General features: G+C 38.5%; 1 protein-coding gene across 1 annotated transcript; it reads right to left on the reverse strand.

Moving 5' to 3' along the window:
- On the reverse strand, positions 1 to 24,902 carry STEAP4 (STEAP4 metalloreductase). The gene is made up of 5 exons (XM_045494749.1): positions 24,644 to 24,902; positions 7,548 to 8,005; positions 6,379 to 6,906; positions 4,669 to 4,833; positions 1 to 3,059 (listed from the first exon to the last, which is right to left on the reverse strand). The coding sequence occupies exons 2-5, from the start codon at positions 8,001 to 8,003 to the stop codon at positions 2,772 to 2,774; spliced, it is 1,437 nt and encodes a 478-aa protein (XP_045350705.1). The 5' UTR covers positions 8,004 to 8,005; positions 24,644 to 24,902; the 3' UTR covers positions 1 to 2,771.
- Between the last annotated feature and the right edge of the window lie 914 nt (positions 24,903 to 25,816).

Consider the following 25,816-nt stretch of genomic DNA (forward strand, 5'->3'; position numbering starts at 1 on the left):
TGTATTTTTAAAATGACATTTAATGAGTACAAATTTACAAAAGCAGTCATCCCTTAACATGGGGCAGACATACAAAAACAAAATGTTTATGAGCTCAATAAAAATTTTCCTAGAATACAGTGAAGTTTAGTCTAACTTTTTTATGTAAAACGGTCTGGACCTGTTAAAAGGAATATAGTTTGCTACTTTCGTCTGCTCCAAACTCATTCTTTCCAACCCTAGGTGAACTGGAGGAGTCAGCTGTGTTAGGATGGCCAAGTTGGTTTGATGGTTGGGGAGGAAGGATGTTGAGAGGGATGAAAGGAGGAAATTGGCTTCTCTGGTCCACCGGTGGGGCTGGGGACCCTTGTAGTTGAAGCTGGGGGTCAGGCCTAGCAACGCACTGTTACACCAAAACCACTGGACGTGTTCTTTAACTTCTGGCTTCATGGATGGCTTTTATTAACTACATAGGTAGAACATTTTTACTAGGTTATAAAAGTAGAGTTTTACTCTAGGCAGCTTCCCCCCCTCCCCCAAGTTGTATCATTTTCTATTTTTAGTGATGAACTATGATCAAGTAACAACATACCAAAAAGCATGATTAACCCCAGAGGTTTTCTTTATATCAGCCTGGATAGTATTTAATTTTGAAGCAACCATTCTCTAGACAAAGAGCAGGCTCCAACCCTAGAACACTCGGTTGTTTTGCACAAAACAGAGTAGATGAGTAATGACATTTTCTCTGTCTTTCCCACGGATGCTCTAGGATCAGTGCCACACACCTCAGCTCTGCTCACAGTTTTCCAGGTTTTTTGTAACCTTGCTTGAGTGAATCAAAGATAAATTATTGGAGCATGCATTCTGTGTGCCTTCTCAGGGAACACAAACTGATATAAAAAACAAAATCTGGGGCTCTTGGGTGGCTTAGTTAGTTAAGTGTCTGACTTCAGCTCAGGTCATGATCTAGTGGTTTGTGGGTTCCAGCCCTGCTGTGCTGACAGCTCAGAGCCTGGAGCCTGCTTAGGATTCTGTCTCTGTCTCTCTCTCTGCCCTATCCTACTCACGCTCTGTCTCTCTCTCTCTCAAAAATAAATAAGCATTAAAAAAGTTCTTTAATTTCATAATCCCAATTCTTGGCAAGTATTCCAAGGAAATAATTTAAAGTATGGAAAAAAGTTATAAGTGCTAAGATATTCTGAAATGTTATTTGTTTTAGTAAAAAACAGATATAACCTACATGTTTAATTAGCGCATTGGTTAAATAAGTGCCCATTTGATGTAATATTAATGCAGCCATTAATAATATACATATACCATGTAAGTAAGAGAACAAAACCACTGATATATTAAGTGAAAAAGGGAGGATGTAAAGTTGAATATACAGTATAGATGAAACTATTTTCAAAAAGTTTCCTAGAAAAATCTCCTGGATGGTGGGTGATATTTTAATATATTTTAATCATTTTGCATCATGTAGAATATATGATAATAAAAGTTAAAACAGAAAGAAAAATAGGTGGCCTTTATGGAGTAGACAGAAAAATGTCAAACCCAAAGCCTTTGGGTTATTTCATTTTGTGGGAAGTGGGTGCCTAAGGCCCCTTTCAGCTTCATGCATGAGCCAGGAAGGCTAATCCTGTGGAAAGTCATCTTGGAAATGGTATTATCAGCACAGGAAAAATAGAGCAAACCATCTACATTACAACAAAGATTTGAGAAAGAACCAAGTCTTATACTTCAGCTACTGTTCATGCCTCCCTACCCTAAGATTTTACATAATTCTCTCTCATCTATGCATTTGTCAAAATTATACTTTCATTATTCATTTAATGTCACTGCTTAAAATTATAATAAGCCTTTAGAATTAGAGAAGACACTTTTTTTATACTAGAAATCCATTTCGTAGATGATTAGTATTGACCAATATTTGGAATATAGTATTCACAAAGCATACCACAATATCTAAATCATACATACCTAGTATAGCGCAACTTTACAAAATTTATGTAGCTTGCTGTCTAAAATTCTGGTTTATGTGAACTTTTTGTGCAAGGGTTTTATCAACCCTTCCTTGCTTTTTGTACACTGAGAAAATCCAAGTGGATATCTCTCAATTGTAATTCAATCTTCCCTGTACTTATTCCTTGTAAAGGAAGGATCTTATGACAACAGTAATAGACTTGCATATATCCAACCCATGGTTACTTCCAATCAATTGTGAAATTATTTGTTGTGTTATAAAATGGTTCTCCACAGTACACATCCATGTTGGCAAAAGCAAAATCAAAGAGCACATTTAACTACAGAATTCACTATGGCAATATTTTTGACCACCTTCACTTGCAAAGAACAATAAGAAAAATTCTCATTCCTTTCACTTCATTGGTCCTCCTTTTCAGACATACCTCAGAAAGCCTTTATCAGTGGCCACCATCTTACTGTTTTCTTTTTCATTCCACTCAGCCCCTTGACCCAGAGAAGGAAGTTGCTGTACTTCCCCTGGATTTTGCAAGACATTAGGTCATGCACGTTGCCCATGACAAAACAACTTTTTAGTGTGAAACCACAAAGATAACCATGACCTCAGCCCTGCTGCCTCTGGGAAAAAGAGAGGCAGGGACCTACACAGATTCATCACTAACCTGAGATTTACTGGTGTTCTATTCCTATCTGTCAAGTTCTTAAAGTCAGGCAACAGCTCCTTCTCTGTTAACAAACTTCAGGTCATGGTGGGAGAAAAATGGCTTCTTAACTGTTCCCATTACGTAGTCTTCTCTAAATATACACTACTACAGTTCAGAGTCCAGGTGGACTGAACTTTGCTTTAAATATCTTTCTCCATTCAATGTCGGTTTTGCATTCCTCTCCCAGCCCTGGCGGATCCGTGTAAGGGTCCTGTCTATACATGGCAGGACGAGGACGAACTTGATCACCAGCACGATGCAGGGAATGATGAGTGCTATCACGTAGGCTGAAGGAAGGTACCATATGAGACTCGAAGGACTGAGGAATCTCTTGCCACCATACACCATGGTGTGGGCTGTGCATAAGATCAGGGTCAAATAACCCAGTTTGGACTGGATAAGCAAGAAAAGAATATGTATATTAACACTATATTTATATTTTAAAATGAAACACTCTAAGCCAATGCAGGATATTTATTACCAACCACAAACCTTTGACGTCTGTAATATTTACAACACTCTCCTAAGTACTGGAGAAAACATTAACCCTCCTTCAGGTTGATAAATATTTCATTTAAAAAATATTGTGCTTATAAATGATATGGTGGTTTCATCCTTTTTTAAAAAAATTTTATTCTTGAAGTATAGTTGGCATACAATGTCATATTAGTTTCAGGTGTACAACGTATTGATTTGACAATTCCATATGTTTTGTACTGCTCACCATGACAAGTGTAGGACCAGCTGTTACCATACTATTTTATTACAATATTATTGACTATATTCCCTGTACTTTTCATTCCTGGGATGGGCGAAATAGGTGAAGGGATTAAGTGGTGGTTTCATCTTAACCTGGCTAGATGGGAAAGTTTTCCAGAAGTAAACTTTTTTGAGTTAGAATAAGTAATATACTGTGGCTTCTTCCCCAGTGGTGAAACTCTTTTCTTGATCAACTTTTCTGGAGGCCAGAGATGCTAAGACAGTATGTCCTTAAGAAGCACCACATTAGTTTATGTTACAGACTAAAAGCAGATGCTAGCTAATTTCTGTTGCAGTAAAGAACAATTAGCAAACTTTACTTTTGTTTGTTTGTTTTGGCCTAAATTCTAAAGCTCAATGTTTATTTCTGTCTTAATAGCCTTGACTAAAGGTGTTAACATGAGAAAATGTTGACTGCATTTGTTCTCTGGGAGAAACTGCAAGACTTTCAGAAATTCAAATAGTTTTATAAAATTCAAATCCAATTCCAGTTACTAATGGTCTTTTCTACTATACTGATTCACAATGAGCATGCATCAAAATAATTTGGAAGGCTTGTTAAAACACATTGCGGGGCCACACCTCTAGAGTTTCTGATCCATTTGGTCTGCGTGGAGCCTGGGGACTTGTGTCTCTAATAAGATCCCAGGTGATGCTGAGGTTGTAGGTAGCACACTTTGAGGACTACTGGTCTATAAGAATAGTAACTAACTGCTTTTAGTGAGGTGTCTGGTGGTTGGTATGTGGGCAAAACCAATTCTCCCTTGTATAGACCCGCACTGAGTCTGGTATGACAGTCTAACAAACCTTGCTTTGGTGGTTTTAAAGTTGAGTTTAATATATGCCTTTTTTGTATCAATATGTCCTTATTAGAAGGCAGATATCAGAAGTAGAAATTTTGTCTTTGGGTTTCTCTTCACCTTGTGCCTAGCATATCCCTACACACAAAGTTTAATAGTTATTGGTGCTCTTCACTCTATACTCACACCTGTGGCTCTAGGAGTAGTCAGCAGTCTTGGTATGTGATGCCCAGCTAGGAAATGAAACTATTATGCAATGCCTTTTGGTACCAGAGTTTAGCATTTTTGGACTTGAACGTGTTTCACTTGCTATTTTTGTGACACTGCGGTGGAAGTGAAGGAGCATAATGAAAATCTGTACATTGTATGAGAGAAAAATGAAAATATTTGTAAAGCCAGACTTATTTTGCAATATAAAGTAGATTATATCTTGAAGTCATTACCTGGACAAATCGGAACTCTCTCCAGTTGACCGTGTTGCTAACGGATGGCAAGGAAGTGATTCCCAAGAGTACAAACAGGAAAAATCCAAGGATTCCCAAAGCTACGTATGAATCACTAAGCCAGGCAGTAGAGGTACTAAATGGATCTTCTCTCTTTGCCGTTGCCTAAGAAAAATTATTATCAATTTTTAAAAATTACATTTTTTTTTTACAAACTGCCCAGACTTTTAAGGGGAGTGAAAAATACCTCTGCATACTATATTTGCTCAGGACAAATCATATGTATTTCTTAATAATCACTTGAAAATAACTATAGAGAAATATGTACTTGGAAATGATATTTCTTGGTAGAAAAAGTAATTGGTTCTGCTGGGACTTTATTATATAGTTGACTCTAGGAATTGTGTAGAAGGTTTTAATTGACCCTATAAATTCTAAAACCAAGTAAACATTTACTTAAACCTTCTTTACCATATGGCTTCTTGTTCCTCAAGCAAAACTTGATGTTCTCAAATGATTATATCTGGATTCTGTTCATCTGCTTTTTATGCTGATTATTCACACGCACAACGTTTGGGTTCTTTCATGTTTATTATGTCATAACATAGCATCAAGTCTGCCCATACCACAGACTGAGAAAATCCAGGCCCTTTAAATGGGACTGTTGCCTAAGAATTTCCTATGTATTTGAGAAATAATGTAGGGAAATCCACAGAAGTACCATCAATGAGTTATTGACTAAGAAACTTTGAGACTTCAGTAAGATTGATCAAAACCGATTACTTCCAAACTAGAACGGATGGATAGCACTTCCTCTGGGATTGCTTTATGACTCTCTGAGCTGATTCTCTCTGAATTGTTCACTATGCAGAAAATAGTATTTGACATTTGCTCAAAATTGTTTAATTTTCTAGTTTTTGAGGATGGCTTTCTGCAAGTCAAACATTAGTGGAGGTATAAGCACCCTTTTGTGAATTTGTTTACCTTCCTGTGACAGAGGTTTGAACAGTCCCCTTACTTTTATAAGTTGGTTTTGACTTCCAAAAGGAAGTAGCATGCACAACAAGAGAAGCTTGAAAACTCATTGGTTTACATTTCTTGACTGCTCTCCTTCCCTAAGGAATTCAAGTAAGTGTTATTAGGTTTCCTGAGCCTCCAAATCTGCCAGTTTGCCGGTATCCCAGTGAATCCCGCAAGTACACATCTGCACCCAAGCGAACCTGGGAATCTAACTTTCATTCTCACTAGTTTTATGAGATCTCAACCAAATTCATTAAAAAAAAAACAAAAACAAAACAAAACCCTAAAACCCAAACTCAGAAAAGCCCCAAACCAAACCAAAACAAAGAAAACCCCAAACAGGAACTATAGTCTACATTAAAAAAAAAAAAAAAATAAAGATGGTTTGGGGAACCTGGGTGGCTCAGTCGGTTAACTGTCTGACTCTTAATTTCAGCTCAGGTCATGTTCTCATGGTTCGTGAGTTCTGGCCCTGTGTCAGGTCCTGTGTTGACAGTGCAGAGCCTGCTTGGGATTCTCTGTCTCACTCTCTCTCTGCTCCTGCCCCCTCTCTCAAAATAAATAAATAAACATTAAAGAAAAAAAAGATGGTTAGAAGAGTGATTTTCTATAATTATGAAGTGGAATATGATGTAGCAAGATTTCCCTTTGCTTTAAGGAACTGGAGAATACAAATGAGTAGAGATTTACCTGGGTAATGGTTCTGTTTTTCATTGTCCATCGTACATAATATCGAATAGGAATCACTAGTGTGTAGAGGACGTGAAGGGAGGCAAATCCCAGTGCCACCAAGCCAAGCTGCTTTCTGCAAAGCATCCAATGGTCAAGCCAGTCCGGGAATCGGCGATATTTTGTACCTCGGTACAGTTGCAGAATGGCAGCAATAACGCCCGGGAGGTAAACCAAGGCAAGCAGTGTAAGTGCTGCTATTGGGAAGACACGATTTGGAATGGAAATAGCCATGCGAAATGTGCTATCTTTCCCACCATTAACGTAGGGGTAGATTACATCTCTTACAACACAGTAGAAAAAGAAGAAGACACACAGAAAGGCAGACAAATAGAAGGGGAACTTCCACATTGGAAACAGTTGCAGGGGGTAGTTTTCAATTTCTTTGGCTGCCATGAGAGATCCTTGATCCAGTGGAGTAAGTCCAAGAGTACGAACAATATCCATTACTCTTTGCTTGGCTTTGCTGTCATTTCCACAGACGAACACCTGGGTTAAGAATAATTTATTTTGTACTTATTCTTTCTTTAATAATTACTTTGAAAGTCTATGTAAGCACTGTGCAGAGCAAGGACGTGTAGTAGTGAACTGCTTTTCAAACAAGGATATAGAAGCAACATGTTTTCAACTTGCACATGCGTGCTGGATAGTTAAGTACCGGGGTTGAAATTGAGAGTGGTTTTAAGTATATCACACTGACACAATAGGACTTGGTTCTCCCAGGGTGATGGTTTGATTTTTCTTCTGTATTTGTGGGTACTATATCACTTTGGGATTACTTTTAATCTCAGTGAATAAATGGAATCAGTTTCATACAGTGTGATGGGAATGGAAAGGATATCCATCAATAATTTAACTGTGTTACTTTTTAGTATTTATAGGAGGCCTCTGGAGACTGACACCATTGGCTTCAATCAAACTCAAAGCTGAGGGTGCTGACAGTGGGAAATAAATCACAACAATTGACTACTTGATTAAGCCCAAGAAAATTATCCATGGCACATATTAGCAAACTGAAATGTTTAGTGGGTATTTTGTTTTGTAATTATATTTTGGCATCTTTGAGGAAAGTGGACATTCAAACATTTACTTTTTTAAAGATTGAGTATAAAGTAATCATTTAATATTACCTGCCGATTTGCATCCAGTGCTCCAGACTGGAGAGCCCAGGCTGAGATGGTGTTAAATGCTTTTACTACGTGAGCACCTGGCACCAGCTGAGCAAGGTACTCGGCATTAGATTCTGGATACTGATTGATCTTGAGGTTATTGCTGATGTCGACCAATGTTTTCCCTTTGAGCACCTCAGTTAGTTCTGTGAGAAAACCATAATGCTCTCTGTGGACTGCTATGATTATGATGTCTGATTTCCGGGCCGCTTCTGAGTAGCTGAAGACCTCTGCACCGTTGGGCAGCAGACTGGACTTCTGGGGGTTTCTACTTCCAAAAACAATAGAATAACCACACTGGAGCATTTTAAGTGCCAGTGATCTTCCAAAATCTCCAGTTCCAAAAATACATACAGTCTCTTGCTTTTCTGAAGAATTCATAGTAAAAGGAAATGCATCTGTAGAAGTTTTTTCCATAACTGAAATATAATAACAGAAATAGTCAACAAAATAGGAATGCTCAACCTGGAAAAGTTAATGAGAATCATATCCAGGAAACAGTGATCATCTGGGTTGCTCTTATCTTCTCATGAATTATCTCAAGCATAATTCCCACATAATTTGGAAAGAGTAAAAATTTTCATGTATATGCTCACATGTGTCTCATTTAACAAAGTCATTAGTGAAAAACTTCTGTTGGATAAAGACATGTAGTGAAGAACCAAGACACTTATTGGTGGATGCTTTAAACCATGGACCTGTGTTACAATGATAACTGCATTTACCTAACACTTAACAGTTCCTAGAGTTCTCAGAGCAAAATCTAGCAAAGGATGCACTAGTAAGGAAATTGTAGACCAATTTACTTATGTTTTATGATACAAAAATCCTAAATAAAACATTAGCAAATGGAATCCAGTAGCTTGGTAAGAGAAAGTGTGCATTGATCAAATGGGGATTATTCTAGGAATAAATATAAAGATTAGTTCTTTAAATTCAATATTAGGCACTCTACTAATATAACTTAATATATTAGAAGATTTAAGGAGAAAAATACAGTCAAATTTATGTATGCTAAGTGGACATATGTTAAAATTTGACATTTATTTTTGATTCATAGTCAAAAAGGAACAGAGAGATATTTCTTTAACATACAAAATATCTCCCTCAACCTAAAATCAATTAGTATTATACTTAAACAGAATTACAAAAAAAAAAAAAAATGACCAGAAACACTCCCAATAAAGTCGTAAGCCAGAGAAACCTATCTGCTTTGACCACTTTAGTTATTATTGTTTGGAAATTCTAGCTAACACAACTAGACCAGAGTAAAAGATTTGAGATATAGAAAGTCAAAAGGAGTTGTGGATGATCAAACTGTAATTTTGGGAACCTTGAGAAAGTCAACTGAAAAAGTACTGTAATAAAATCAATCCAGCATCTTGTTCAGGAAGCCAATTAATATCAATATTTTTCATTTATTAAAAAATAAGTTCAAGATTTAATAGAAGAAAGGGTCCTATTTACAGTTGCAACAAAATAGAGAAAATATTTAGGAATAAACTTAAGATAACAAGACAGGTACAAGAACTAGATGAAGAAAAATTAAACACTTAAATTATCTGTCTTTATCTATCTATCTATCTATCTATCTATCTATCTATCTAGAACCATAATAGAACTAGATGGAAACATTGAGGTTTCTTTTATAACTTTAGAGGGGAAAGGCTCTTTTCCTATAAATTCCTGAAACCATCAAAGAAAAAGGGAATAAATGAGATTACCTAAAAATAAATAATACCTGCAAAGCAGAAACCACTATAAACAAAGTAAGAAGATCAACAAACTGGAAAAAATATTTTTAACTCCTACAAATAAAAAAAAATAATTGCTGGAAAGCCTGGGTGGCTCAATTAGTTAAGCATCCAACTTCGGCTCAGGTAATGATCTCATGAGGTCATGAGTTCGAATCCCACATCGGGCTCTGTGCAGACAGCTCGGAGCCTGGAACATGCTTCAGATTCTGTGTGTGTGTGTGTGCCTCTCTCTGCTCCTCCCCTGCTTATGCTCTCTGTCTCTCAAAAATAAATAAATATTTTTAAAAAATTGTCCTTTAGAAAATTGGGCAAAGGATATAAGTTGACTGTTTATCCTAAGGTGATATGAAAGACTTTTTAATGTAGTGAAACAAAAAAATCTTAATCTTACCCAAAATAAAAGAAATGCAAGTTGAAACTAAAGTTGGATACTGTTGTAAACCATGTGAGTTACTTTTTGAAAGTTTGTGAAATTTAAATTAAAAACAAATCAAAGTCCTCAAATTTCTCCAATGTAATAAAATAAACTTGGTTGTTTTATTAGAATATTTTTTTTTCTTTTAGTACTGAATTTTTCCCAAAATTAATTATTTTTTTTTTAAACTTTTTTTTTTCAACGTTTATTTATTTTTGGGACAGAGAGAGACAGAGCATGAATGGGGGAGGGGCAGAGAGAGAGGGAGACACAGAATCGGAAACAGGCTCCAGGCTCTGAGCCATCAGCCCAGAGCCCGACGCGGGGCTCGAACTCACGGACCGCGAGATCGTGACCTGGCTGAAGTCGGACGCTTAACCGACTGCGCCACCCAGGCGCCCCAATTAATTATTTTTAAGAGAGAGAGAGAATCTCAAGCAGGCACCATGCTCAGCACAGAGCTCGATGTGGGGCTCAAATCCATGCCCCTGAGATTATGACCTGAGCCAAACCCAAGAGTCAGACCCTCAGCTGACTAAGCCACCCTAGGCACCCCTATTATTTATTTTAAATAACATTTATTATTTAGTTTAAATTTTCAATTGACCTTTTCCTTTCTTTCTCCTTCCTTCTTTCTTCCTCTTTCTTTTTCTTTCTTTCCTTTCTTTCCCCTTCCTTCTTTCTTCCTCTTTCTCTTTCTTTCTTTCTTTCTTTCTTTCTTTCTTTCTCTTTCTTTCTTTCTTTCCCTCCCTCCTTCCCTCCCTCCCTCCCTCCATCGCTCTCGCTTTCTTTCTTTCTTTCTTTCTTTCTTTCTTTCTTTCTTTCTTTCTTTCTGTCTGTCTGTCTTTTTGTTTAGTAACGTATCCCCAGTGCTAACAAGAGCATTGATTATGATGGACTAGACACTTCCTGCTACAATTTGTTGAATGATATTAGAAAGGTGCATTGTAGGTGTTAGAAGTAGCTGTTTGCTCTGTGTGCCAGGCACAGTGTGGGGCACATAATGAAGAGGAAGTTGAATGATTATGATATAAGAACGGGGAAGAATAAGGGAGAAGGAGAGAAGTTGGGGAGGATGTTGTAAAGACATTGCTTCTTTAATCCAAATGGGTTTAAAGTAACACTCAGTGAATTTGCTGTGGAATTTTAAACCAGATGTAGTCACTATTTAATTCCTACAGGGTGGCTTTCATGCTGATTGTAGAGCTTGAAGCTTGTACCTTTTTAATGGGATTTCAGAAATTTGCCCTTTCCATTTAGCCTGTGGAAAACACCTATACTCTTACCTGAGCTTATCTAAAAATGTGTACCTGTATCACAAGCAGACCAGTTAGAGCTTTGGAGGTAGTCACAAGTCATGGAAGAAAAGGACAGGACATGCAAGACTCTCCTGTGCTTCCACAGGAACTCTTTGAATAACTGAATTAATCATAGCAACTGAATCATTTTTAAAACCAGCTGGTGACTGATACCCTGAACTTTTGTGACCGCATGTAGGGAAGCACCTGAAGATGATATAGGGCCTCTCAGATGGGAACGTAGCTGTGCCTTTGAAAAATTTTTAGTAGCATCTACAAATGCACACTAGGTTAGCAATTTATATTATATTGGTTAATTGCTAATCAGTTAACACCTTGTTTTTACAACTCAACCCCTCAAACTGGTAAATGATGCCTTAGTTACTGTCAGACTGTGAGTGTGTTCAAAGAAGGTCAGATAGCTGTCCCCTCACTTTTCATCCAGTCTTTTATCCTAACATTATTTTCGATCTCTTATATTTGGGTGAACATTTGCAAGCAAAATACAGATTTGATAAAGTTACCAGCAACTGTTAATGAGATGGATGGTATCTTTATTGACATATTCTTACTTGGATCATCTTAATCATTGCAAAGTGAGAGTGATTCCAGACTCAATTTTGGCAGTTTGGCCACTACCTTAATTTATTCTAACCTGTCATAAACTTAAAAAAAAAAAAAATGAACATATCAGCTAAACAGCACTATTGTTTTGCTCCAACTTTTTTTTTTTTTTTTTTTTTAGTGAAGCTTAAACATAGGGTTTGAACTCATGATCACGAGATTAAGACCCTGAGATCAGGGCAGCTGGGTGGCTCAGTTGGTTAAGCATCCGCCTCTTGATTTCGGCTCAAGTCACAATCTCATTGTTTCGTGAGTTTGAGCCCCACGTCAGGCACTGAGCTGACAGCACGGAGCCTGCTTGGGATTCTCTGTCTCCCTTTCTCTCTGTCCCTCCCCTGCTCGCACTTTCTCCTCTCAAAAATAAATACATAAATAAACATTAAAAAAAAAAAAGACCCTGAGATCAAGACCTGAGATGAGATCAAGAGTCAGACACTTAACCAACTAAGCTACCCAAATGCCTCTTTCTTTGCTCCAATTTTTACTACCACTCTCAGCTTGGGTAAGTTACTTAAACTCTTGGTGTCTCTGTTTCATCACCTTTAAAATGAGAGATTGATAGTACCTACATTGGAGACAGTGTGAGGATTCGATGAACTAGTGTATCTTAATATAGTTCTTGAGATATAGAAAATGCTCAATAACTTATCTAATATTAATAGGTTATTCAAATAATTTAGTAATTTTCTAATTAACCAATCTGTTACCTAATTAATGAAACCTTTATATAAATTCTATAAAGTAAGGGATAATTATGCTTCTATAACGGATTATTGGAAATATATAAAATTTATCTGGAATAGCATTCAATAATTCTTAAGAAGTTTCTGCTTTCCTCAATTATTTCTTAAAAATCCTGTGTGAAATGGCTTTAGGGCATAGGAATTTATCAAAACATAGATATATAAACAGTTCAAGTGTGAATTTCTCTCATTTGTAATTCTTTCATATTTTATTTTAATATTTTCCTCTTAAAGTGCAGCTTAACAATCTAGTGTAACACACTTGGGTTGTTACACCAAACATTAAAATTATTTTCACTCTTGGGACACCTGGATGGCTCAGTTGGTTAAGCGTCCGATTCTTGATTTTGGCTCAGGTCATGAGTTTGAAATCCACACTGGGCTCTGCACTGACCCTGCAGAACCTGCTTGGGTCTCTCTCTCTCTCTCTCTCTCTCTCTCTCTCTCTCTCTGCCCCTCCCCTGCTCGTGCTCTGTCTCTCTGAAAATAACCTTAAAAAAATATTTTCAGTATTAAACCTTCAGAGATATTACTGGGCAAATTGGAGGTACAAAGATGGTAAGGAGGTATTAAAATACACTGATTGATTTAGAAAGAAATAGGGCAATTAGTTACTCCTTATCAAGTTACAGAAGTTATAAGGTTGGTAATTGTGTTGGCCACATCTTGAGCTCCTCTTCAAATCTTCCTGGTTCTGCTTTTAGTTATTGGGCAGTAATGGAGCTCTGCTGAACTTCCACTGCCTATCAGAGGCTCGCTTTGGGGAACCACTTTGGGGACCCTCTTCATTCTTGTCCTGAGGTTTCTCTGATACCTGTATCTGCTTAGCATTCAGACACATATGACCCATGGGGCCACCATAGCCCAATGGAGAACGTGGCCCCCTGGATAAATGCTGACCCTTTCATCTTCTGGCACGCAGTTCTGACACGTTTTATAAGGCTCCTCAGAAAGCCACAGCAGAATACAGCACCACTCCTCCTTAGCAGTGGCCACATTAAGGCTCTCTCCTGCCATCTTTCTCACGTTCCTAGTTTATGCCCCTTGCTCTTCACTCCCGCTCCTTGGAATCACTTCCTAGTAAATTCTGCATGCATACCTTTGTCACAGCCTCTGCTTGCCAATCAATCCAGGATAATACAGCAGTTTGGTTATTGTTTGTTTTCATGGAAAAAGCAAAAAAGATCAGATCTCAGGTTACCATAACTGGGATGATGAAAAAACATGTGAAAAATAAAGTTATTAATTCTTTGGAAGAATTTAATTCTGAACTTTTGGAAAAAATTCCAATGACAGGAGTTCATAAAAAGGAGATGTAGGCATAATTGAAACCACAAGGGAGATCAAGTTGAGGGTTCGTTTTAGAGAAGGTATTATATAAAAAAGGAAGTTACGCCCATTTCTTACCATTTGTAACTCAAAATAGCTCCCGTGTGTAAACGTGGGTTTCTGGAGGTAGTAAGATTTCTTATGCCACTTAAAAAGTTTCCTAATCCTATTTTACTTTTAGATGTAGGATGGAAGGAACAAAGAAAATAAGAAATGTGTTACACAGGAAGCAGAGGTATTAAGGGAAAGTAGAGTTAAGATAGTTAAAACATAACATAGTGATTTCTTTTTCCTTCTGCTCTTTACACACTTCAGTTCTGTCACAGGAAACACAAGAATACCCCCTGGATTGGAAAATCATTCAGAGGCTCCTTGAGATGAAGGCCAAGACAGGTAAAGTGACCCCACTGGGTGTTCATATAGATTAAGAGATTGGTAACCAACAGCACAGATGCAAAGGTGGCGAAGATGACTTGGAAGGGCCATGGTAGCAGCCACCAGAGAAGCTTGTGTGCCTGCGCATGGGTGCACTCATGTGCGTGCGTGTAAGGCACGGAGCGGGACTAGGTGTGGGTCATGTAGAGTGTTGCCCGTCATCTCCCTCTGTCTGCAGATCCCAGCCCAGGCATGGGGAACCTGAGACAGCCTTCTTCTGGGAAATTCCAACTAGGCTTCACTTGAGGAAGTTAGGGCTTGTCTGGTTTGTGTGTTTTATTTCTATCACCTCCTAGAGGTCAGAGATGAGAGAGGGCCTGGCCACTTCCAATTTAAGAGCATTCTAGCTTTTAAAAAACATGGAAATGTCTCAACAAGATAACAAAAATTGCATGTTTTAAATGTTTATGCCTGACAAATCAATGCTATTAACAAAAGAATATTTTTGTTGAAATACCTATAGATTCACAGGAAGTTGTAAAGATAGTAAGAGAGGTTCCTGGGGATCCTTCATTTCCTCCAGGGGTTACATTTTCCATAAATGTAGTACAATATCAAAACTGGGAAACTGATATTGGTAGAATGTGTGTGTATGGTTCTCTGTCATTTTATCCCATAGGTAAGTTCATGTATCCACTGGTGCCATTAGGATACAGAAGTGTTCTAGCTCTACTCCCCTCTCTGCTCTCTTAACCCCTGGAAATCATCAGTCTGTTCTCTAATTCTATCATTTTGTCATTTTAGAATGAAATATAAATGAAATCACATAGAATGTAACTTTTTCATGCTGGCATCCCGCCCCCCCCTTCCCCGTCACATAATGCCCTTGAGATCCATCCAAGTTGGTGCATGTATCAGTTTGTTCCTTTTTATGGCTGACTACTGGTCCATTGTATGGACTTCTTCATTTGCTTATTTGCTACTATATGTCCTGTTTTTGAAAAGTCATCTTGTTGGCCATTTTTTAAATGGATTTTTGGTTTTTTTAACTGTTGAATTTTTATATATTCTAGATATGAGTCCTTGGTCAGATAGGTGGTCTTCAAATATTTCCTCCCACTCTGTAGCTTGTTTTTTTATTCTGATGGGTCATTCGCAGAGCAGAGGTTTTTAATTTTGATTAAATTTAATATATTGCCTTTTCCTTTTGTGGATTGTACTTTTCATGTCATGTCTGGGAATTCTTCACCTAGCTCTTGGTCTTGAATATTTTCTCCTCAAAGCTTGGTAGTTTTATATTTTACATATAAATCCATAATCCATTTTGAGTGAATCTTTGTACAAAGTCTGAGGTTTAAATAATTTTTTTTGCCTATGAATATATAATTACTTCCCTATCAGTTTTTAAAAGACTATCCTTCTTTCATTTAATTGCTTTTGTACCTTTGTCAAAAATCGGTTGCCTGCACATGCATGGCTCTATTTCTGTGTTTTCTATTCTGTTCCATTGATCTATGTTTCTACACTCTGCCAATTCTATGAAGTTTTGATGACTTAAAATTAGGTAGACTCATTCTTCCCACTTCATTTTTTTTTTTAATTTTCAGAACTGTTTTAGATATTCTAGTTCCTTTGCCTTTCAATATAAGTTTTTGTAATATCTTATCCATAGCTATAAAAAATTGTATATTTTAAATGCTTATACTTAACAAATCAATGATTTTTGACATTTTATGAAAATAAAACATACTCTATTTGTTTTGTTTAGGAGATAATCACGGGCTGTATTACAATATTAATTCATATTAAAGTATAATAGCAGTGTGCAGTTATCTGATAAGTAGATACAAATCTAAACTTGTAAAATAGACTTCTTTTTATCCTTAGCAGTATATTTCTGTATATGCATAGACCTCATTTGCAGAACACATCAAAATAAACTTTTGAAGTCCTTTGTGTATCAGCAGCCAGAGGCAAATTGACCTTTCTCCCCTCTCTGTGCCCTGGAATAGATCCTGTTCTGCATTCCTTTTAGTAAGAAGAACAGGGATCAACAACCCAAAGCATGCCCATTCTAAAAGGTGGGCACTTTGTCGCCTTGCTTTCGGAAAATGGGCCATTTGTTTCCCCTAATGTTTTCACAGAATGAAGAGGAAAATATTTAAATACTTATGAACATAAGACCATTTTAAAAATGGGAAGAGGAAAGAAAATCTTCCCCTCTCTCTCAGGTGCAGAGAGCCCTGAAAGGAAAAATTAGCCTTCATGAATCCTCTTACATCTTCTATTCTGATAAATCTAGAGAAAATACAAATTAAGGTAAATTCTTTGATACAAAGATACAATCTTATATTAACACACAATAGTAGAAGGCTTACTTGTTTTTTTAGTTTACCCAGTTTTACATATTTATACAAACTAAAAATGCAAAAAAAAACGTTTCACTGAAAAAGGTTTGGAGGTAATCATGAAAAGGACTATAAAGACGAAGCTCTATCGTCATCACAACACACAATTTTGGGTAATAGAAATAGTGTGCTGGGAACCATGATAAAACCATAAGCAGGCAAAGAAGGACCCATTTATTGAATTTGGTTTGGACAGGAATGCAGGGAGAGGGGCCATGGTGGTGGTATAGACAAACAGATGTCTTCCTTGCACTCTTTCCAGAGTTTTGTTCAACCATCAAGGTGAATTCTTAGAATCACTAAGGTTTATAAAATGCAAACACCCATACAAAGGAACCACTAGAAAGTAGTGGTTCTCAACCTTGGTATACATTAGGATCACGTAGAGAACTTTTGTAACATACTGATGATCAAACTCTTGGAGAGTCTCAGTCAACTGGTCTAGGGTAGAGTCTGGGCATTTTCTTTTTCAAAAACAGCTCCCCTAGATGATTCTACTTGAGCCAAGAATGCAAACCATTACCTGTTAGCTTTCAGTTAATGGTCTGCTACAGTGGTTCTCTTCCTGGTCATACATTAAAATCAGCTAGGTAGCTATTAAATGCTAGGGCACCACCCCCTGAGATTCTGAATCAATTGGTCTGAGATAGAGCCCAGACGTCTGTATTAACAAACAACAACATAAAAACCCAACCCAAACAAGCAATCAATTCTAAGGAGAACCACGGCTGAAAACCACTGCAAATGAAAAAAAGATAAGTCTATCTTTTTTGGAGAGAGATGATAGGGAAGGGAAAGGCAGAGAGAAAGTAGGGTGTTGATGAGGTTATAAGGGTTTGCAGGAACATTTCACCTGCTTTTCAACTTTCCCACCACATACTCATTGGCTGAGTCTGAGAGCCTAGAATTCCTATTTTTATGAAAACCAGAGGCAGGAATGAGTGTGCAGGACCCACAAAGAGGAAACTCGAGGGAGTCAGACTCAGGGTTTGGTATTAGACAGCCAGATAGGGTTTTGCTTTGTTCCTATCTCAAGGAAACCTTGACAGGATGTTCTCCATGAGCCACAAAGTTTGTTGGGTCAATTCCCCTCACAGATCTACTACAGTGCTCCTGAATTTGAATAGTAACTCTCAAATGGTGCCATACACTATCTCGTTTATCATTTGGACAAAACCATTATTAAAGATATTCTCCACCTTTCCCCACTTAATAATTCAGCTTTGAATTCTGAAACGATTGTTCAATCCAAGATTTTGAATTCTTTTGGCAGGTAGTATCCCCAATGGACACATACACTGCCCCTGGTGTTGTAGCACACAAACCCAGGGATCTTGCTTGGCCCCTTCCAAAGAGTTAGAATACAAATAACATTTTTAAACTCTGTAAGATGTGACACGATTTTTCATTTTAATTTGATGCCTGTAAACAGGGATTTTTTTTAAGTCCCTCCTTCTGTTTTATTATTCCTTCTGAATTTCAACCTGAAAGCCCTACATGACTTGACAATATATTTGTAATGAGCTGAAGCCCATCAATCAAGTATCTCCTTTCATCACAAGGCAGAGGGGCAGCAGGGACTTGTGCAATGGTGCCAGTCTTTTTGTGATTAGAGCATTTGTTTTAATATATCCCAGGGACAAATGGAAAGCAAAACATACTTAAAAAAATTTTAAAACCTTCCACTAACACATGAACTCCTCCAATTTTTTCACTGAGCTCTTTCTGTATTTAGTGAAATCAAGGTTCTTCAGAGAAAGCAAGCATATTCACATTTAAGCATGTATTATTTTACTGACAGGTATATATTATTGCAGCAAAATCAGAAGACCTTGGTTTAAAAAGACTTCTGATTGCAGTTTATGAAAAATGTAACATGTCTATAATCAATGGATTTTTCTAATTAATTGTTTTTTTTTTGACATTCAGTCTTCAGTTGCACATGTTATTTGAAAATAAAATAGTGCATTTCTTATTTTAGCCTTGTAGTTAGAAGTACCTCTGTTAGTAATAGTCACAGACAAAAAGATATCTAGCATTTAATGCATTTAATCCAATTAAAAACCACTGTAGGTTGGTTGCTGAAAAACTGATAAATTATTTCAATTGTTTTGTGAGAAAATATTATTTATCTCATAGCAACCAAGTTTACTGATGATTAGCTTTTACGCTGGCCAACAGAATAATGCAAAAGGAAACAGGAGTCTTAACCTGTACAGTTTGATCAAGTCACAAGAACATAACTATATAACCTTCACGTTAATGTTCTATAGGGATTTGCTAATAATGAGAACCAGCTATGGCCTGTGCTGCAGCTATAATGATTCTGTTAGTAACATTTCACTGCCACCCAATGAATTACCAAGACAGCAAGGAAATGCAGATCTCTAGTATCTATTTTAATTGTACTTTAAAAGAAAACATTATTTATTTTTAACTTAAGTTCTCCATGAAATTCTCGTTCAACCAAAAACCTTACTAATACATGTTTTCACATTTGGATCTCAGCCACATCTGTCAAGATTCCCTGGCCAAGAATTTTATCATGTAGGTTCATTAGCCACTGACTAGGTTGGTTAATTTATTTGATTAAAGCCTGGGGCTCATGACAACAAGGTCAGGAATTTAGTCACGTCTGAGTTAATTTGCCTTGACCTCTATTTACCTTCTAAATGCTGGACAACTTCTTACAAATCTGTAGTTTACCACACATTCAGCATCAGGACAGAACTGGACTTGCCACCATCAGAAAAATAACTCTATCTTGCTGATTAGGTGGCATTTGGCTTGTACACGCTACATGAGCATTTGCTTATTGGATAATTTGGTGATCGCGACAACCCACTTAATAGTTAGTGTCAATTAGTGGGGTTTGCTTTTTCTAGGACTACTGTGGTCAGGGATATTTGGCAAGTGATTTGATCATTTCAATTCTGAATGAACTTTGTTTAAGTAAATTCCCTATGAATGGTCATTTATCTTCGCACTGAGGCCACGAGGAATTCTCTAAGTATTGATAACTGCCAACTTAGTTTGGGGGTAGAGGAGTGTTGCTGTGGATCTGATCCCACTCCTAAGTCCCTGCTGATGAAACTCAATTCTGCTTAGGGGAGCCTGGATGGCTCAGTCGGCTCAGGTCACGATTTCGCGGTCCGTGAGTTCGAGCCCCGCGTCGGGCTCTGGGCTGATGGCTCAGAGCCTGGAGCCTGCTTCTGATTCTGTGTCTCCCTCTCTCTCTGCCCCTCCCCTGTTCATGCTCTGTCTCTCTCTGTCTCAAAAATAAACATTAAAAAAAATTAAAAAAAAAAAAAAGAAACTCAATTCTGCTTCATATTGTCTATCTTCTTACCATTTAAAAAATAAATCTCCTGGGGGCAGGGGAGATTCACACATTCTTAGGAATATAGTTTCCTTCATCTTTTGGGTACCATTTTCATCTCTTTCTAAGCTAGCTCTCAGAGGCAAGGACTCCGCTGTGGCCAGAGTGCCTCTAATGTTTGCCAGGACTGATCAGCTTGAGCTTTCGGGCCGGGTCTGGCCTTGTAGCTGCTCCCTGTCTTATCCCAGGGGACAAAGTGGTCTTGAAACTGCTCCCCTTCCTCCCTGTGTTATACTCTGATATACAAACTTGAGAGCAGTGCTAGTTGATAAATATTCTTTAATGAGACAGCTCCTTCTTTTAAATTCCTCGGTTTTCAATGTCAGCTCTTTTCAGTGGTATGTATGGCTAGAGGCTGGCTTGCCAGGTAAGAGCTTGACATTAGGCACGGTGGGAATCTTCATGCCATGGAAATCAGCAAATGTGATAAATCAGGACTTTTTTTTTTCTTCTCAGAGAGCCATTTACCAGCACCCCATTGGCTCTTTCCCTACCTTTCCACACCTCCCCCCCTTCCCTCCATTCCCAAGAATTGCATGTGACTGTGGAAATGGGAAAGTAATTCCTGCTTTCCTGGGGGAGATAGAGACAGGAGCCTCTTTGTGTACTGCTATCCCCAAACACGTATCTTTCCATTTTTCAGATATGCTTCAAGAATGCACAATTTGGGATCTTAGTCTAGGAAAACCAGAGGCAATTGATACGCTTTCATTATCAACTGAATCAAACCATTTGCCAAGCTGCTAACTGCTTTCTCCTCAACATCCTCCCCTTTCCGATACCACCCAAGTCAGGGCAATTGAATAGGATGAAGAAATCATTTTAGTACTTGGGTAATGGAGAAGAAATAACTGGAAGTATGATAATTTTTTTTTGTATAAGAATGATTTGATATAACTTAATTCTTGTGAACTGTTCACTAGGCTTTGTATCTTATACCATGCTTTCAAGTATTAAAGAAGGCTAACATGTTTTACTTAAGTTAAACTAATTAAAACCTTTAAAAATTCAATATTCCAATTTTCCTGGCCTCAGTTAAATGCCTTAATCCTATTAAATCACTCTTTAAAATGAATTACACTCTAAAGTATTATAGTTACACATTTTTTTTATGAAACCGGTATAGCAACATAATAGGGTTACTAAAATTAACGTTAATGAGAAGAACCACCAAGGTTCCTGCAATTTCTTCCTCCTTAAAAAAAATACTTACAATAATTCCTACTATTTATTTTATATTGACTGTACAGTACAAAGCAATCTCATGCTTCTCCCCAAATGGCAAATGTTTGAAATCTGGACACTTTGACCTTAAGTGGTACAGTGCAGGGGGCATCTGTGCTCAGAACCTACTACATCCATAAGGGTTCTTATCTTCCAAAGATAAAAATCAGTGTTATCAACATGTTGTTAGGCTTTCATGTTTGCAACAGACTTTTTGAACAGACTCTCTGTGCCAGGCACTGTGCTGTACTCCCTCTTGGAGAGGACGTAGACACATCCTCAAACTGCTATAATATAGTGTGTAAGGACCCAAGTAAGGGATTGTGCAAAGTGGGTCCCAGGTTAAAGAATGGGCACAAGTTAATCTGGGAAACAGGACAAGGAAGTTTACTAAAGTCTGCGCAAAATTGCCTCAGCCACTATTCAACTTGGGCTCAAAGCTGTTTCCACACCCTGTGAAAAGAGCAGGTGCAGATGAAACATGCATAATCAGTGTGGACCATTAATTGCCCCCTCATATTCTCATGTTCCTCAGCTTTGGTGCCGTCACCACTGAAGACCTCACTGGAGTCCCCTGCTCTATTGTTAATGCCATTCCCCCCCCCCCCCCCCCCCCCCCCCCCCCCCCAGTATTTGGAACTGAGGCAAAAGAGACGACCTAGTTTCGGTTCTAATAACCCTCTAGGAGGTGTACTATGTAGTCATATTGTTACCTCTTAGGTTTCTTTTTATTCAGAATTATAGGTCCTAACTTTTCAAAATTACCCTTCGCACACACTTTTTTCCTTTTAAGATGAAAATTGAACTTTGCTTCAGCCTGACATTAGAACTGCTCATACAATCTACATTTAAAAGAAACATATTTCTCTCAAAATAACTTTTCAGAAATATGTGACTGCCAAAGTACAATGTGGTAAGATCTCTCTCACATGGTTTAATAAACTCTTCTAGAACATTGTGGAGAAGGATTTGGATTAGGATGTCAATGTCCTGCCTAGTTAGAATGGAAATAGTTCTTCTAGTAGAAGAGTGTATTCTTTTTGTAGTATATTTCGGAAAGATGATCTCCATAAAGTACAAACATCCTTTGTTCTCTTTTCCTTAATGGTTTTGGAAAAACAAACTGTTTATGTATATAGGCCAAGTATGTTTTCTCATCATGCATTGTTTTAAGCATTAATTATCCTTTAGTTATTTATCGCCTTTGTTCCTTCCAGGACTGATTTCTTCTCAACAAAAGAACAAGTGTTAATTCAAATCATTTTGAAAAGTCATTCAAAATGTCTCAAGTAGGCTTAACACATCAGGCAGAACTGCTCAGAAAGTCTTCATAATTGACTAATGACCCATTCTCTTTGGGCTTACAAAGAACAGAGACAAACAGGTGACTTCAGAGCTCTTGTCTTTGTAAATCTTATTTCTGTTATTTCTGGCATAAATGTAACTTCAAAAAAATGCTCCCACCCAGAAAACCACATTATTCGTAGCCCGTGTAGAATCTTACAGTAAGAATTATAGGTAGATGTGGGTACAGAGACTTAGCAAATGGCCTCCTTCTCAGAGGACAACTCAGGGGAAACTACCAAAAAGGTACCCTAGCAAGTCTTCAAGTTTGAAGGGTGATTATGTACATCTATTTGCCAGTAGCTTTTTAGCCTTCTTAAGATTTTAAAAGGAAATGATTTTTAAATAGCAGTTGACGACAGATCTAAGTGACTTATAAAAAGCACCAGATGGTGAGGATCACGAAACACTGGACTGTGTTTCCAAGGGTGACCACAGAATCAGCTACTTGGGAGATTTTAAAAGGAGAATCTATGTCCTTTTAATAAGGGCATTAACAATGGTGGAATGATGTAGGGGTGGTCCTTCAGGAGATCGTGAAATGCAGAGTGACTGCCCAGGGTTTCTTCAATTTTGAAATTCTACGACAAACGAATCTATTTTTCTTAAAACTGTTCAGAACAAGGCTCAAGGCCCAGGGTTTTCAACTTATTAACAGGCTTATAAACTTTTATTTGGTTACTTCTAACAATAGTTAGTAAGCTGAAGCAAGCCAGAAGTCTGGAAATTGTTTTCGAGTTAGGGGTCAGGTCTTGTACACATCGGTTTCTGAACATGAAGTTGCTCTGTGAACTTCTGCAGAGCCATAAATGTTGCCAATGGAGAAAGTGCTCTGACCCAATTTCTCTATACACATGTACCATTTACTTTACAACCCCAAAGCCTGATAAATAGGTTTTCTGGGTTGGCAATGTTTGCCACGCAGGTAGAATGCATGCAGGCGGAATTTCATTCTGTGCTAAATCACAGCATTCTGAAAAACTCGGGGCCTTGCAAAAGGCCATATCTCAAAAAAGTTACTGCTTCAAATAAATGTGCCATTTCATAAAATTACACCTACTGAATCAGAAAAAATGTTCTTTCATGTGAGTGACATTTATATGACTGCCATTTATAGGGAATAGGACATTCTCACAGAGCAAGGCTGAAGAATGGTTTTGAAAGCTGAGAGTATTCTCTGAATGATAAATGTGTTAGAAGTCTAAGATACTTGTGTGGGAAGAGACACTCCAAAACTGGGTAGTTTCCCTACAACACTGAAACTTGCATTAGTATGAAGAAAGTAATTCCTTGGTTATACTTACTGCATTAATGAGATTTTCTATATATTTCAAACCAGCAAGCATCTTTAGTCATTGATTTTCACCTTGGTAAAGTGTTGGACCCTGTCGATCATCTGGTCCAAGAGCCTTTTATTTTACATATGTGGAAAATGAGGCTGAGGTGGTGAGCTTCTAGTTAGAACTAGGAATAGAATTCTCCAACCTCCCTCCCCTATTCTCCGTCCAGCTCCCCTTCATGACACCAGTCATCTTTTTAAAAAGTTCCTAAATTACCATCCAGGGAGGGAGGAGAACTACCTTCTAGCTGCCTCTGGACAAACTGGGAAACAGAGATTTATTTATTCTTCACAATAAATTACTTTTTCCAACAGTATTTCTCTGGAAAAGCAATCGCTAAATTACAAAAGAGGGAGTTTAAATCGAGATCAAGGACGGAAGTGGTTGCAGATCTCGGCACACATTTCAGCTCTTGGTGAAGATCTGAGACTGCGGAGATTGCCAAAGCCACATTCTTCCAGGCGCCCTTCCTGGTGAGCGCCACAAAACCGCTCTCATCCAGAAGTTAAGATAGAGGAATATAAACCCTAAGTCTTCGGGTTTCTCTGCACCCTGGGGTAGAGATGGGCGATAAAACTCCAGGAAAATAGATGCTTGCTGAATTGCTTAACGCATCGCGGGACACCCTTGGATGGCCCGTCTTGGAGAGGGACGCGGGGGTAGGGTGGGCGCGGCGCGGAGTTTGCCAGCACCTTCTTCCAGGTGCTTTCGGGCTGGAGAGTGGGGTCCTGGAAGTAGGGGCTCGAGGTGGGCTGAAGCAGATAAGGGAGGGGAGCCGCGCGGCGAAAAGTACGAGGCAGTAGCGGGCTACAGGGACCCACCTGCTAGGAAGTGCTTTTGAGGCGAGGCGGCCACGGTCAGGCGCAGCTGCAGCAGGGAGCGCCGGGGGTCAGCTCACAGCTCCGGGCTGCGGGTGGCGCCTCTCGCTCGTATAAGAGGCCAGAGAGAGGAGGGAGGGCCCGCTAGATTTCGCAAGATAAGCGGTGAAGAAAGCGTTTCCAGGAAGCGTTCAAACTGGGAATCCCGGGCAACTGGAAGAACCAGAACTTCCTGTGCTGCCACTGTGGCCGTTGCTGCGGATGTTGCTGCTGGTATCAGCCTGCGGGGTTTTCAAGGGTTTTCCCCAGAGCCCGTGGAATCTGCATTCCAGGCAGATTGAAATTTAGGGAGGCTGAGGAGGATCCCTCTCCCGAAGGAGCCAGACAACTCTGAGTAGCTGGGAAAACACTACCTGGTCTAGGCTTCCAGGCATTTCTCTTGCTGCCATTTTGTCTCAATTCAGAGTAAAAGGTGACATCTTTCCCCTCTGTCTGGAAGCCTTGGGTTCTCGTGGGGCTCATAACTTGATCTTGAATTAGGAGGTTTTCATTTAGGTAGATTAAGTCGTTCAAAAGAAGCTGAAAGAAAGAAGGATGATGATGTGGATGCCTTATTGTTGATCTATAGCTAGATAATATTACATAATAATATGCAATAATATATATTGCATAATTATATACATGCAAATGGGATTGATATGTCTTCCTATATAGGAGGAGCTCAGAAACTACAGCTATGGGGGTTTAAGATTTAATTAGTCATGGTAACCTATGGGGCAAAGCACCCCTCAAACTCTGCAGTTTAGAACCTAGAATCTCCGAATCTGTCTCTTGCCAAGCCATCTGGTCTTAAGTTCCATGGCATACTTGTCAAGATCCAGATGTTCAGCCACATGGAGGCCTGTTCCCAGCACTTTGGAGCCAACCCTTCCTTTGCCTGGATTGCAGCTCTCTGCAGAGTATCTTGTGGTGTTAGCTCTCACCCCATGTCTTCCAAGAAGTCTTCTCCGAGCCTCTGGTTGCAATAAAACTTTTCTTTCTCCATACAGGGTAGTTTATGCTTCCAATACAGCAGTTAGGATGGTTTGCCTCGTAAGAGAGTTACTGTGTCTACATCTCCTCTCCTGGACTGCAAGCTCCCGGGGTTGACACCCTATTGTTTTCAGCCTGGGATTC

The sequence above is a fragment of the Leopardus geoffroyi genome, chromosome A2 (assembly GCF_018350155.1).
Source record: "Leopardus geoffroyi isolate Oge1 chromosome A2, O.geoffroyi_Oge1_pat1.0, whole genome shotgun sequence".
NCBI lineage: Eukaryota > Metazoa > Chordata > Mammalia > Carnivora > Felidae > Leopardus > Leopardus geoffroyi.